Source organism: Alosa pseudoharengus, unplaced genomic scaffold, assembly GCF_046254945.1.
Source record: "Alosa pseudoharengus isolate Yale_2024_CS ecotype anadromous, Long Island Sound unplaced genomic scaffold, YU_APseudo_1.1 YU_APseudo_1.1_scf_4, whole genome shotgun sequence".
Lineage (NCBI taxonomy): Eukaryota > Metazoa > Chordata > Actinopteri > Clupeiformes > Clupeidae > Alosa > Alosa pseudoharengus.
Window position 1 is genome coordinate 2840215 of NW_027468774.1, and position 15585 is coordinate 2855799.

At 41.4% G+C, this 15585-nt stretch overlaps 1 protein-coding gene across 3 annotated transcripts; it reads right to left on the reverse strand.

Annotated features, from left to right (window-relative positions):
- Nucleotides 1-813: 813 nt before the first annotated feature.
- Nucleotides 814-12940, reverse strand: LOC143103100 (interferon-induced very large GTPase 1-like). Of its 3 annotated transcripts, XM_076266896.1 has the most exons (6): nucleotides 12850-12934; nucleotides 12187-12236; nucleotides 11703-11797; nucleotides 9481-9660; nucleotides 9232-9334; nucleotides 814-6776 (listed from the first exon to the last, which is right to left on the reverse strand). In XM_076266896.1, exons 3-6 carry the CDS (start codon nucleotides 11781-11783, stop codon nucleotides 1330-1332), a joined length of 5811 nt encoding a protein of 1936 aa, XP_076123011.1. In that variant the 5' UTR covers nucleotides 11784-11797; nucleotides 12187-12236; nucleotides 12850-12934; the 3' UTR covers nucleotides 814-1329. The 3 variants fall into 3 exon arrangements, with proteins under 3 accessions (XP_076123011.1, XP_076123010.1, XP_076123009.1); XM_076266895.1 differs by lacking the exon at nucleotides 12187-12236 and having other exon boundaries at nucleotides 9232-9331; nucleotides 12850-12940; XM_076266894.1 differs by lacking the exon at nucleotides 12187-12236 and having other exon boundaries at nucleotides 12850-12940.
- Nucleotides 12941-15585: the final 2645 nt, after the last annotated feature.

Sequence of the window (15585 nt, forward strand, 5' to 3'; positions counted from 1 at the left end):
AGATTTAGACACCAGCACAAGATGGAGGCTCACCAGCACATTTCTACAGATGGTTTTATAAAGACCCTGTGGGGACATTTTCTGTTGTTTACAAAATATGTCATCACATCGAATGTGAAAAAGTCTTTCCATATATTAATCAAATAATTATTCTGAAAACTAGATATGACCGCTGCATGGTGTTGCCACCTGCTAAGCAAAGTAAATCAATCTTAAAGGTTCTCTCCATGGAACACTCCTGCAACGGCTTCCAAACAGCCCTCTCCATCTCCTGCTCCTGGAGCTCAGCATTAACCTCAAGTCTTACAGGATTATTTAACAATATACAGTCTGAACTGCTTGAAGTGCTCAAACGTGTGTGTGTGTGTGTGTGATGTTACCAGCCTACTGGCTATAGCACTGTATAAAATATTGCTGTAAAAAACACAATACAACAGCATAATCAATAAAATCTCAGAAATAAAGTTCAATTCAAAGTAATATCACTCATAATATTACATTACAAGAACATAACAAGAAAACAAAAACCATGGAATGCTTTTGAGGGATTTGATTATTGCATTGCATGAATCGATTTGGTAAAAGTTTAATGGACTAATTTAAGTTTAATTTCCCTGCTGGTTACGCCCCTGGCAGTCGTAAGTCAATTGAGCCTTCCTAGACCCTCAATTGAGATATGTGGTCTATTGTCAACGAAGCTACTCATCACTGCTCATTCAGTTCTATGTTCCTTCTCTCTCTCACACACACAAAAGCACGCTGGCACGCACACACACACACACACAAACACAAGCAATGACAGTTGTCAGTATGTCTACTCACTACAATTTGTTTTATTATGAAGAACTCTACATGACATAAAATGCTTCAATAACCATCCAAAAACACATAACAGCATGAATTATTGAGAAACTATTAGATGTTAATATATAAAGAATGGTCGAGTAATCACATATATCACAGGTATCTTTATGGCATAATGGCAGTCTTATACAATGATCATCTAAAAAAATGATCATCAAAATATACAATGATCACCATATTTAGGCTACAACACATAAAAACAGTAACACAAGATCATAATTCCACTGATGGCAAATCAATATTAAAAAAATATCAAACAATAACATTATATGATCATAATCTCAGCGATGCCAAATCAATATTTAATCTCATTTTTCTGACCAAATCTCATAAAATAATCCAAACCAGTGAGAAAAAAAAAACATTCTGGCCACGAAACTCACAAAGTGTGTCTGTCTTGAACTACAGTTGAATACTTATGTTTTGCTATAAAGGGGTTAATGAATCCATTCTACATTTGTTCCTTCAAAAGTATTTATCCAGACTCTCTAAAGAAGAAGTTGCTCCTCTACAGTATATCTGGAAGACTTTGTAGTACTCTGGCTTCTTTTTCTCTAGGTATATGTGAGGATCATTTGCTTCCCTGAATGCTTTGTGGAGCTCAACAAACTTCTCAACTGCACTCTCACACACATAAAGTGACAGATCAATCACAAATGTTTTCTTGAAATTAGATTTAGTGACCTTTGGTCTGTATGCCTTCACAAGTTCCTTGACTAGATGCACTATTTCCTGAATGTAGCTTGGATTGTAACCTGTCACTTTAACTGGTTTTGACTTCACCAACCTATCAGCCTGGTTGCTGATATCATTGATGAGTTCCCTTATTGAATTGTTATCTTCAGGTGTTAAATGTTTGTCACCTAAGACTGAATCTCGAATTTTACCTCCCAAATTTCTGGTCACTGTCACATAATGGGTGTAATCAGCAATCTTATTTATTGATTTGTAATCTAGACCATTCTTACGGTCTTCCAACAAGCTAGATTCAAACATTTCATAGTGGATGTGGAACATATTTTGTCTTATGCATATGTCTCTGTTGGGAGTGATATTGTTTTTCAGTTCGGAGACCCACTCTTTCCACATGAAGTCAAATGCTTTCTTCTGCTCGCCCTCATTGACACCCCACTGTTTTAGCTTCAAGGCTAATTCTTTGCTTTTTTCCAAAAGGTTCTTTTCATGATCATCCTTCTCATCCAGCTTCTTGCGAGCATCCCTTTGTGAAATTACATTGTTCAATTCTGTTGTTGCCTTTTCCACAAGGTCTTCATGTAAATCCTTCATTTTTAATTCAAAATGGACCTTCCACTGAATCAAGATGTCTTTTAATTTGTCATTGTCAAAGTACTGACTCATTTCTTTTTGCACATTTTGAAAGGTCTCTCTCATGTTTCCTACAAGAAGACCTTTGTTCACCGCATCCAGTCTGTAGTTGTTAATTGTTGTGTGCAGCTGGTCCTCAATTTTCAGCATTTCACTTCTAAGAGTCCAGGTCCATTTCCTGTACTCCTCCTCTAGTGACCTGTATGTTGTAATCTCCAGAGTGTTTTTGAAGCTGAACACAAAGTCCTCATTTAACAGAGCCTTCCACAGGTCTTCAATACGAGTTTGTAATTCTGACAGTGTGAAGGCACTGAATTTAGAGGCATGTGAAAGAATCGTTTTCTTCAGCTCTTGAATATTCTCACTGTAGGATGGGTTTGGTGGGGCCATGGGTGGGCTGCCCTCCCACAGCTGTGCAAAGTATTTCACATCGTTCTGTATGTCAAAGGCAATGACATCCTTGAAACACTCTGCATCACACACTTCCTCTTTGGCAGCCAGCTTTGTCATCTCATCCAGTTTCTCCTGCAAACGTCTCCTTCCATCCATGTTTTTCTCTCCAGGTGTGACATTCTGGTGCACAAACATGCAGCTGGGATTCAGCCTGACCTGCTTCATCCTCATGAAGGCCTGAACAACTATCTGAAGGATGTCCTGCATCTCAGAGGAGTTCTCTCCAAAGATGTTGATCAAGGTTATATTTCCAAGACCCACTACAAATGTAGCAAGCTCATTGTCATGGTGCACTGTGTCCTTCCAAGCCAGTTCTAGAGCTCTCAGTCCCTCAGTGTCCACAACCAGAATGTAGTCAAAATTGAGCTCTGCCTTCATCTCCTCTGACACTCTGACCAGCTGCATGAAAGCTCCTCTGGTGCACCTGCTAGCACTGACTGCAAACTGGAGTCCAAACATGGCGTTCAGCATGGTGGATTTCCCAGAGCTCTGGAGCCCCAACACGGAGAGTACAAAGACTCTCTGGTCTCCCAGTATCTTGATGAGTTGATCTAGAACAGCAGTACCCCAGATCAGAGGAACATGAGCAGCATCTCCATCCACTAGCTCCATCGGGTGCCCAGAGATAATCAACTCTGCGGCCATTTTTGGAAGGTCAGATACACGTTTGTCCTCTTTTCCTGCTTTGTCTGCTTCACAATAAGATTCATAAACCTGGCCCATTTCTCTGAAGATATGCTCAAGCCCAAAAGGTGCTGCATTGAGTCTGTCTGATACTTCTCCCAGTTTCTGTTGTTCAATCTCCAGTTGCTGTGATTTATCATATGTCCTTTTCAAAGTTAAGATCGTACGCCATGTTTTGTCATACTCCTGATAGAGGGCATGGAGTGTTTCTGAAGTGAAGTCATCCAACTTACTCCCAACCCACCTGAGGAAGTATTGTTTCTCAGTGACTGGCATTGAACTAAGCTTTCCAACAAACAGCTTCATAAGCTCACTAAGTCCTCTGGCCTTCTGCTTCTGTCTGATTCTTTGCATTTCCTCCCGTTTGTTGCTTTGATCAAACTCTAGATTTTCTCCTCTCAGACGATGTAAGTCTTTGTTCTTCTGACTCCAGTTATGCCACAGTTTACCCTGACAGGGCAGAAATGTTTCCTTCACTGTTGATGGGTCTTTCCCCTCCAGCAGCTTCATTATCTCAAGAGCAGCATCCAGACCTTTTCTGCATTCCCCACTCTCAGTGTCCACTTTGATTCCTTGGCACCTTGACACATCAGCAACTTTAAAGCAGCAAGACTGTTTTGACAGATTCTGTCTGATCACTTGAATTAATTCTGCTGATACATCAGCCTGATTTCTGCTCCTCAGTCCTAGGTTATATTTCCCATTCCCTGTCTCAGTAATGGGATCTTCATCCTCTGTGTGAATGCAGATGAGAGGTTTTGGGGACTGAAAAAGCTCCTTCAATATGGCCATTTTACTGTCATCTTTAACCAGATTAGGTAAAAGAACAACATTTATAGTGGACATTTTGGTCACTATGCTCCTCTGAACATGATTGGCACCTGCATCACCATGGAGATTGCAGAAAGCAACACAGTCAGTGAATTTATCAGCTCTTCTCCCAGAGGGGCAGTACCAGGCGATCTCCACCACTCCATCCATCAGTAGTCTGGTTCTGCTGCTGCCTGGACACTTCCTGTGGAAGAATGTGTTGTGCTTCTTATTGATCAGGCTGTTTATCAGCTGAGACTTGGATGAAGACACATCGCCCAACCTGATGACAGCCACCATTGGAGTTTCTGCTTTACAGACTGACTGGCTTTTGCTGATGACTTCACCCTTGCTATCATTTGTCTTCCAGCTCTTCTTGATTTGCTGAAATGTCCAGAGTGGAAATTCGATCTCCTGGGTCAAGGGATTGGGCACAAGCAGAGGCAGAGCATACTGACACTGGGAGAGTTTAGTCACCATGAGCTGCTTCAGGAAATGATCTGCACGATGGAACACTGCCATCTGGACATCCATTGGATGGATCTGGGCCGGTCCTATACCACTACTCCTCTGACCTCTCACAATGGTTTCCTCTCTCACTGATGTGTATCTTGCATTGTAATTTGCTGTTAACAGCCTTTGCAGGAACCTGTAAATGATGTCTTTGTCTGTACATGCCTCCTGGTGATGCACTGAGTGTAGTGATATTGTAAGGGCATCTGCTGATGTGATTTCTCTTCTCAGGTCAAGTCTGACCAACATGTCTCTTTCCATCTCCTCGGTCATTCTTCTCTCCCTCCCCTCCTTTTCTTTCATTTCTGTTCTGAGTCGTTCCTCTGCTTCTTCTTTCTTCTTCTTCTCCCTCTCTTGATTTTGTCTTTCTTGTTCAATTCCCTCCAACTTGACTTCCACTTCTTTTTTCTTTCCCTCCATTTTCTCTTTCTCTTGTTTAATTCCATCCATTTCTTTTTTAAGCCTTTCATAGTTTTCATTCCATATTTGCTTTTCTTTCTCCCACTTTTCTTCCTGTTTTTCTCTTTCATTTTTTCTCTCTTGCTTCTGTCTCTCCCATTCCTCTCGTTCTCTTTTCATTTCTGTCTGCATCTTTTCCTTCTGCTGTTCTGTTTCCTTCATTTCTGTTCTGAATCGTTTCTCTCTTTCACTGAACTCTTCTTCTCTTCTCCTCCTCTCTTTGTCTGCATTCAGGCGTTCTTGCTCCACTGCTTTCTTCATTCTCTCAATCTCTCCTAGCAGGTCTTTATTCTCTATTGTTATTTCTGCTTTCTGCTGTTTAATTCCATCCATTTCCTGTTTTAGTCTCTCATAGTTATCATTCCATATTTGCTTTTCTTTCTCCTGCTTTTCTTCCTCTTCTTCTCTTTCCTTTTTTCTCTCTTGATTCTGTCTCTCCCAATCCTCTCGTTCTTTTCTCATCTCTTCACTCATCTTTCTCTCCTGCTCCTCTTTCTCTTTAAGTTCTGTTTTCAGTTGTAGTTCTCTCGTGTTAAATTCCTTCTCTCTCTTCCTCATCTCTGTCTCTTGATGTTGTGTTTCCTGTTCAATTCTCTCCATCTCTGCTTTATGTTTGACTTCCAGGTCATTTATCTCTCTCTCCATTTTCTCTTTCTCCTGCTGTACTCCCTCCAGTTCTATTGTAAGTCGTTCGTAACGTTCATTCCAACTGCATTTTTCTTCCTCCCTCCTCTTCTCTTCCTCTTCATCTCTTTTCTTTCTCTCTTGTTTTTGTCTCTCCCATTCTTCTCGTTCTCTTTTCATCTCTGTCTGCATCTTTTCCTTCTGCTGTTCTTGTTCCTTAATTTCTGTTCTGAATCGTTTCTCTCTTTCACTGAACTTGTCTTCTCTTCTCCTCCTCTCTTTGTCTGCATTCTGCTTCATTCTCTCCATCTCTGCTTTGGATTTGGCCTGAAAATCTTCATTTTTTTTTCTCATGTCCTCCTTTTCTCTAATCAACTCCTCCTCTCTCTCCTTCATCCTCCTCTCTCTTTCTTCTTGAAGAATCTTCTCCACCTGCTGGAACATCCTACTAGTGTAGTAACCTCCTCCATTTGCTGCCACCATGTAGTCGATTTTATCCAGGAGAGCAGAAACCTGAGTGCGGTCTCCGGTCTCGTTGTTGTTGAGCACATGGTATCTCTTACCACACTGTTCAATGAGGTTCATGAGAGCAGATCCAGGCTTTCCCAGGAACTGTTCAATGGGCTTGTTCTCCAGATCATCTCCTGTAGTGAAGAGCACTATTGTGTACTTTATTGCATTTTCACCAAAAGTGCTTTGAATGATGTCTACTGCTCGTCTCTCCTCTGGAGTAAACCATCCCACCTGTATCAGCAAGAGGAACACATGTGGGCCAGGTAGTACCAGTGAGATGCAGTTAGTGAGTTCTCTCTGGATCTCCTCATTACTAAGCTCAGTATCAAACAACCCTGGAGTGTTAATCACCGTAATCTGCCTCCCACTGACTTCATCTGCATGTCTCTCACATGTGCTAGTAACTGATTCAGCAGATGATTCTGCCTTGAACACTTTTCTTCCTAATATGGTGTTTCCTGTAGCGCTCTTCCTAACTCCAGTCTTCCCCAGCAGCGCTATCCGGAGATCATCTGGGCGTTCTCTTAGACCTGAAACACAACAGGAAGAGAGATTGCATCAGACTCATGTCATACGCTGTGTGTTCTGTGTCCCTGCCATGTGCACAGGATGGGCAGGTTGGTGCAAGCATAAATGGCCCTTGTATATGAGAGCACCCGTGGGGCAGCCGTGGCCTACTGGGGGCAGCCGTGGCCTACTGGTTAGGGCTTCAGGCTTGTAACCGAAGGGTTGCCAGTTCGATCCCCGACCAGTAAGAAAAATGTGGGCGGGGGAAGTGGTTGAGCACTGCTCTCCCATGCCCACATTCATGGCTGAAGTGCCCTTGAGCAAGGCACCTAACCCCTGCTCCCCGAGCGCTGTTGTAGCAAGGCAGCTCACTGCTCCGGGTTAGTGTATGATTCACCTCACTGTGTGCGCTGTGTGTTCATTAATTCACGGATGGGATAAATGCAGAGACCAAATTCCTTGGCCTAGAGACCTGGTTTATATTTACATTTCAAATCATAACCTACTTATTTGTTTTTGTTGCCATGGTGGTAAGCATTTAGAAAAAAGAATAACATTTGTGAACCCTTTTGTTTTGTTGCTAGCATAAAAACAAGTGTAGGCTTACCATCGGCCTATCCTTGTCATAAAATATTTTAATGTACAAATTTGAAACAAATGGATGAATTGAACACTGTCAGAGTCGGAGTATAGGCATAGTTCATATTGATACAATTTGGAACTTTAGCTTTCACCACCACAGTTTTTATTAGTGCCATCTAATCATAACGTTAGCGTGCATGGGCGTAGATTTGCGTGGGGACTTAAGGACATGTCCGCACCAATGTCAAATGACGACTGAAATGTACCCACCAATATTCAGGTTGAAACAGAAAAAAAGCGCCTCGTGCGGTACATAAAGGGTTAAATAATTTCCCACTTTGACGCCCAAAACCACGATTGGTGATCCCCAAAGTTCTCTCTCATATTGCTCCTCATAACCGCTGAAAAGTGTCAAAAAATCTAGCCCGAGGTTTTTCCCCTTTTTGAGCATGTGTAATCCCAGGACATAAAGCACTAACCTATTCCTGAGGGTAGCCTACTTCGAGATATAATTCCAAAGGGGACAGATAGGCTTCTCCACTTAAAACTTTAAAAGATTGAACAAACCTTACCGAACTTTGAAGTTGCAATCAGTGACTGGCATCGGGTGAACAAGCTTTTCGAAGTTGAAACTTAGCTATTAAAAAGTATTTGCGCACCTCCATGTCACAGATATGTGGACTTGCCCTTCTATTAAGGTAGCGCTTTAGAATAACATGTCCTTGTTAGGTATTAACAGTGCATAAAGCAGTTAACAATTCATTACTAACAGTTAGTTAACTGTTGTTATCCTTTAATAACATTAACTAACTGTTTACATGTAGCTTGTTAATAAGCAGCCTTTTTTTTAAGTATATATTTTGGCCTTTTATGCCTTTAATCAGATAGGATAGTGGAGAATGACAGGAAGCGAGTGGGGGAGAGAGTCGGGGTGGGATCCGGAAAGGACCACGGGGCGGGAATCGAACCCGGGTCGCCGGCGTACGGTGCAGGTGCCCCAGCCAGTTGCGCCACGGCTGGGGCCAATAAGCAGCCTTAAGTTACTTACAAGCACATTTGTTAACAGTTGTAAGTGTTAACAAGCAGCTTGTTAATGCTTGTTAATGGTGTATAAGACAAAGAGGTGGATAACTAATACGCTTATAAGACCTTTCTTACCTATTTGTAGTAAATGTTGCAGCCCCCCAATCTAAAGCGAGGACCACGTAGCCTATAGCTCCACAAGCCTGACCTTCTATCTCTATATATCTACTGTATCCATCTATCTAACTTGATTATGCACCTTCAAAATTGCTGCAGCAAGCAGGAATCAAACCCCGGTCTCCTGCGTGATAGAGTGACCTGTTACTGACTGAGCTACATTCCTGTCTATATTCTGATAATGTTTTATATCATACCAGCTATGCTTTTTACAAATATATCTCTGATGGAAAAGTGGTGTGGAACTACCTAGGATCTATTATTTTACATTATCACATTTGGCTGGTGGCAAAGCGACTCCCAACAAGGGAACAATCAATGTAGAGTACGATAAGAACAAGTTAGTGCAGCAGTGAGAGCTACTTCCATTACAATCAAGTGCCAGTTGTAGTCAGGTAGTAAGTGCTAGAATTAGCCAGGCTAGCTGTAGGTTGTGCTACGAGAGGAAGACACTCTCTGAAAAGTTGGGAGTTTTTTTAAGGTAGAGAGGAATGCTCCTGTTCTGGTAGGAAGTGCGTTCCACCAATGGGGAACAACAGATGAGAACAATTTGGATTGCCCGCAGTGTACTGTTGGCAGAGCCAGACGAGTGCATATGTCTGTATGAGGGCATCCATGTATAAGCTATGTACTAACCCCTTTTGTAGATGCCCTCACACAGGGGTAATTCTCTTTGTCTGTTTCCAGAGAGCTTACCGGTGGATGATGGAGGATTTGATGGTTCAGGTCCTCCTCTAGTGGCATCCTCATCATGTCTGAGAGATTTGGAGCTGATCTCTCCTGCTGCAGGGTCACTCTGCTTAACACAGCACACACACGTCAGTTAATAATCAAGTCCAATATATATACTTTGGATTAAACAAGTGTCCAGGCAGCCAAATGAGACTCATATTCTGCTCCTCTTCCTCCCTCCCCACTCTGTCTGTTTCTGTTCTTCATCCTCACCTTCTGTTCATGTGTTTTTTCAGTTTGCCCTGGTAACTCCAGACCGGTGGGTCCAAGGGGGGCCTCTGATTCAGACAGAATTCTGTCTAAGTCAGCTTTGAGATGTTGTAGCCAGTCTTGTAGCCAGTGCCACATATGTAAAATGACGTTAAATGCTGGAAGAATGATGAATGAATATATCTAAATGATAAAGAAAAATATCAATTAATCCTGGCCAGGTCAAATATACTATGTATGTATGTGTTGTTAAGGGATAAGTCAGTAAAAAATGTACACACTCCTATCCTCTAGTAATTGCATTGACAGATGCAGTAGTAATGCCTAGCTAAGTTCTCCTCTGTACTGCAGCTTAAATGTTATTCTCTGTATGTCGCTTTGGATAAAAGCATGAAGGAATGTAAATGTAAGATAGACAGTGAAAAGACAAATTGACAAGCGTGATTTGTTTTTGCGGAGAGCATGTTGTCAGGACCCTGTCGGGTCTGCACTCTGCACTAGCCCCGCCCCTTTTCTCCCGCTGTCTGTGTGTTGCAGCTGGGTGGCTGGAGATGCGCAGGTGTGTGGAGTTGGACTTGATTGCCCAGGTGTGTGGAGTTGGACTTGATTGCCCAGGTGTGTGGAGTTGGACTTGATTGCCCCGGTGTGTGGAGTTGGACTTGATTGCCCCGGTGTGTGGAGTTGGACTTGATTGGCCTGCCCTGGACATACGGGTAGGCGGGCTCCCTCTCCGCTCCTCCGTCGTTGTTTATATTTCTTTGACTCATTTAGACTTACATTTGCACAACATTTTGCTTTTTACTCATTATACTGACATTTATCTAATAATTTAATTAACATTCTCTATTTATTGTTACCTACGTGTGGACCTCCCCTGTTCTCATGCTTTGAGCCAAGCATTTGTAACAATGCGCAGGACTGAGTGGGGGGTCATATTTTGCACTGCTACATCTAGTTTGTAATACGTTTAGTTTAGGGCTGTCAATCGATTAAAAAAAATAATCGAATTAATTACATATTCTGTGATTAATTAATCTAAATTAATCGCATATATAATTTTTGCTGTGAAAGTATTTTAAATATTTAAATTCAAATGAATCATTGAATAATCAGCATTATTGACATTAAAGTTCAAAAACGCTTTTATTATTATTTTCACTGTTCAAATAATGGCCATAATAATCTATGATATACGGAGCCCCCCTGGGGACAGGGTGGGCAATATTTTTAGACCGCACTTTTGCGTTCCCACGCAATACTTTTGCGTTCCCTCGCAATACTTTTGCGTTCCCACGCAATACTTTTGCGTTCCCTCGCAATACTTTTGCCTAGACTAGAACGGCTCGGGGTCAAAGGTCATATGGAATCGATTAATCTGCACTAATTTTTTTAATCAGTTATTTTGACAGCCCTAGTTTAGTTGTTATATCCTTTTAGTTTGTGCTCGTCATCATTGAAAGAGACCAATAAAAATAGCTATTTTTATTAAATGTTATCAGAATACAAATTCAAGAATTTCTCAGAATTATGAACGGCAAGATGGAGGTGGGGTTGTATAAAATGAATTTCACATGTGAAATCTATGAACTAATCATGTTTTGGTACTTGTTGTCTAGTAGATACCAGTGAGAATTGAGTGTGGATAATGCAATTTAGTGAGACAGTTAGAATCATATAGGCCTTTCAGCGTGATCTATTTTTGTGGAAAAAATGTGCTGGACTGGGCGGCGGTCATATTTTGTACCGCTCTGCGGTACATCTAGTTTTTGTCTGCAGTACAGAGAAGTTGTTATATACCCTAAGTGGGTAGTGGTAAAAACACCTGTAAAAATAACATATGCCTGAAGGTTCCTACAGTAGATGGCACACTGGTACACTGGACTACCGCATATTGACGAAAATCACACTTTTCATTTGCGGTTAAGTATTGCCCCTTCCAATATGGCGGTGGTGTATTCCACCAATAGAACTTAATGGGTAATGTTGTATGTATCTAGGTTTCTATATCTATGGCGGTGGTGTATTCCACCAATAGAACTTAATGGGTAATGTTGTATGTATCTAGGTTTCTATATCTATGGCGGTGGTGTATTCCACCAATAGAACTTAATGGGTAATGCTGTATCTAGGTTTCTATATCTATGGCTGGAAGTTCTAATCATGTTTCACTCTCCCTCTTATTTCCTCCTTCTTCTCTCGTTCTCTACACCTCATTCTGTGCTCACCGTGTCACTTAGTCCCGTCTCAGGTTGGTCTGATGTTCCTGGAGCGCCTGATGTGGTGACGACGTTACCGCTCGTCTCCATGTCCGCAGCTTCCTCTTAGCAAGAAAAAGAAAAAACAGGTTTCCATGAGTCTGGATGTTTTTTCAGTAGTGGAGATTGTTGTAATCTCAGCCATAATCGCAAGTCCACTGATGCACTGCTTCTCTGCACACTGTCCATCCCAACACCTGTTTTACTGTTCGAAATTGTATACAACATGCCAAAGTGTCATTTTAATCTTTCACTGTTTCCATGTAACAATGATTTTAGATGTAATTGGTTAAGCATTTGCAATATTAGAGGAAATGATAGATAGATACAGTACTGAAAGAATTATTAGAAATCTAGTATCTAGGATCTAGTATCACTAATAGTTTAGTGTTTAGTTGAATAGTGGCCTATTCAATTATAATTAACATGCAGCAAGCAAAAATGAAGTTCTTACCTACCCTGGTCCTGGTCCTGGTTAAAACATTGCACCTTAAAAAATGAAATCTAACCAAGTGTTAAAAATCTTCTATTAAGATCAAAGAATCTATTTGGTATTGTTTTTAGTATGAAAAGACTTACTTAGTGCTCTCCCGTAAGATCATTTTGACTTAATTTAAAAAGACCTTGACTTATTTTAAGGAGTCTTATCAAGACAAATTTACTCAACGCACTGGCAGACAAATTTGCTTGTTTTTAGGGCAAATTTGCTTAACGCACTGGCAGACAAATTTGCTTGTTTTCAGGATGAGATGTCTTAAAATAAGTCAAACTTTTCTTAAACTAAGTCAAATGATTTCATGAGAACACGCTAGGTAAGTCTCTTTATACTGAAAACAATACCAACAATTTTTTTTTATCTTGATATAAGATTAATAACACTTGGTTAGATTGTATTAGATAAGCTTTTTGCAGTGTGTCTAGGCATTTTTTACCCACTTAAATCTACAGGTTTTGTCCCAGATCTCAAGAATCAAAGGTATGCATGTTATCAGGTAAAATGGCAGACATGACATGACCAGGCAATGACCAATTGTTGCCAATAAAAATTAGCTAATGACTAATGACCTATTAAGGCACAATATCAAACACAAGACATGCTTCATTTCCATTTCCATACCAGTTGCGTCTTCAGTCTGTTGAACCATGAGCTGAGTGTGTTCTTTTGCTAGTCAGCAAGCACTCTGTGAATTCACAAAACTCACCTGCAAACCTTTCCCACATGCTCTCTCAAAGATGTGCATATATATAGTCCCCTCCAGAAGCAGGGACGGACTGGCATACGCTGAGCTGATCCAATGACAGCTCTTGTCAGGACCCACCCACCCCTCCCATTTTGGCTCAGTGCCAAAGTTCTGAGAGTACAACAAATGTGATAAAGCAAGTTGCCTTTACGTTGAATTGAGGCCGGTGGTGCCAATTGTGCAAAACTAACACCAGTGCAGTAGCCTCACAGCACCTGATAGGGTATTGCAAGTAGCTCATGCCAGCAACAAGTTGAACTTGGAGAAGGTAATTAGCCTACAGAGCAGAGGGACAGTGAGCAGCTGGAGGAGAGTGTAGTGGCTACTATGTAACTTCATGATTAACAAGGACTCACAGGGATGGAGCAGGTCTGTCACATGCCATGATGACGATAATGATAACGATGACTAAATTAAATTAAATTAAAATTAGATCAAATCAACATGATATCTGGGAAGGGTTCCTTTGGTAAAGATGGGCTGACAGATTCTAGACTTGGCTACAAAATGTCAAGTCATATTCATGCAAAAGGCAAAGCTTTAGAAAAGACATCCAAGTGAAATGAGTTCATGTAGCTCCACTGTGATCAAGTGCACTAGCAATGTATGTAGTATAGGCCAGAGCCATTTTTATATGGCTCTGGTATAGGCTACAGGGAAAATGTAATTCCAGCAACAGACAACACAGTTACCCTGTGTTTCATTTGTGTTATATTTAAGTTGTCCTATATATGGAGGCCTATAGTGGTAAAGATAGTGGGATATGTTGTAGATTAGTCAGACCTACCACAATCTGCAGGTGGTTGTTCTCTCAGTGTTGTAGAGATTACAGTCAGACCTACCACAATCTGTGGGTAGCTTAGCTCTATACGCATACAGTAATTGTTTGGTGTTGCTATCATTATTGGGTCTTTGGTTGGATCAATGTGCTTGTTTTCTCTGCGAATATCGTAGATCTCAAGTATGCTGCTAAAGGGGAAATAGAATTGTAAATTAGACGAGGGGAACTTTTTTACCCACTGTGGAATGTAGATGCTACAAGGAAGGGAATTCAAACACACCTGACACTCAAGTTTAATTAAATGCACCAACACCAAGATGATGGAAGTCACACAACACAAACGTGTGCATGCACACACACACACACACACACACACACAAACATGCGCACACACACAGAGGTCACCAGACTAGTAGTAGTCGTAAGGCTGCCCGTGACCAGACAGCAATATAGGTTTTGACCTGAGTAATTTAAGATAAACGGCAGTAGGCAGTGCAATTAATCAGTGAGGCAAAGGGGCTCAAAATCTTATTACAAATTAATTTTATATATAGACATGTCAAGTCAGTCACAATTCACAGTTAAAACATACAAACACTAATAAAACAAGGCGAGACCACAGCCAGTAATACCGCAGCCAGCCACCAGCAGCGCCAGATGCCCCACAGCAGTTCCCACAGTCAGCACAGCAGTAGACAAGCAAGCAAGCAGGCGAGTAAGTAGTTTTCGTGTTCACCCAGCCTAGCCTAGCCAAGCAGTCACCCGCACGGCAACCCACAAGAGTTCCAAGAGCTCGATACCGTCCCGTCCTCCACAGGTCGTAGGCTACTCAGCTCTCCACCCCGATCACCAGCAAGACAAGACAAGCTATACCTCACAACAAAATTATGGATTGTTTTTGCAGTATTTACGAATGTTAACACACAACATCCCACAATAGCAAAAACAATATTCCAAACCTTAGATACAGTATAAAAACCTCTGCTTCTGCAATGATAACAGTTCAAAAACAATATATCTCAGCTGATAATAAACAAACAATTGAATAATACCGTCCCGTCCTCCACAGGTCGTAGGCTACTCAGCTCTCCACCCCGATCACCAGCAGCGATGCAATCGCTCCGCTGAAACGAACGTGACTTTGGGAAGTACGGAGCAGACTACCAAGATACCGATACACGTTATGTTGCCTGAGGCAAAATGGAGCTACTCACATTGCCGGGTGCAGACCAAATCTGCCACCCGGAATATAGCTTGTGCATTGGGAACTGGGGTAACTGTCCCATCGGCGGGACACTGCAGATTATGTATGTTTCTCAGTGGTGGGGGTGGGGGGGCAAAACTCTCGCAACCAAAGGGCTAGAGCCGCCCCTGACCACCGGCCTCAAATACAAGGTAAAGGCAACTTGCTTTATCAAATTTGTTGCACTCTCAGAATTTTGGCACTGAGTCAAAATGGGAGAGGTGGGGCCTGACAAGAGCTGTAATTGGATCAGCTCAGTGTATGCCAATCGCCCCTGCTTCCAGAGGGAACAATACATAGATAGATAGATAGATAGATAGATAGATATAGAAAGATAGATAGATAGATAGATAGACAGAGATAGATAGATAGATAGATAGACAGATAGATAGATAGATAGATACTTTAATTATCCCCAAGGGGAAATTCAAGGTCCCAGTAGCTTAAGACATCACACACAACATAAACTACAATATAAACAATATAATAAAATAACAAATCCACATGAATAATATAGACAGTAAAAGATATTAAATCAATGATCCACATGAATGTACTAAGGGATGTATAAGCATGGGGCTCTTGCAG

What these genes read in the sequence shown, in the direction of transcription:
- LOC143103100 (XM_076266894.1), bottom strand. Translation starts at nt 12,877, where the DNA reads ATGGTTCAACAGACTGAAGACGCAACTG. An exon ending in ACAGACTGAAGACGCAACTG is followed by an intron (nt 11,798 to 12,849) that starts GTATGGAAATGG and finishes TTTCTTGCTAAG; the next exon opens with AGGAAGCTGCGGACATGGAG. An exon ending in AGACGGGACTAAGTGACACG is followed by an intron (nt 9,661 to 11,702) that starts GTGAGCACAGAA and finishes TTTATCATTTAG; the next exon opens with ATATATTCATTCATCATTCT.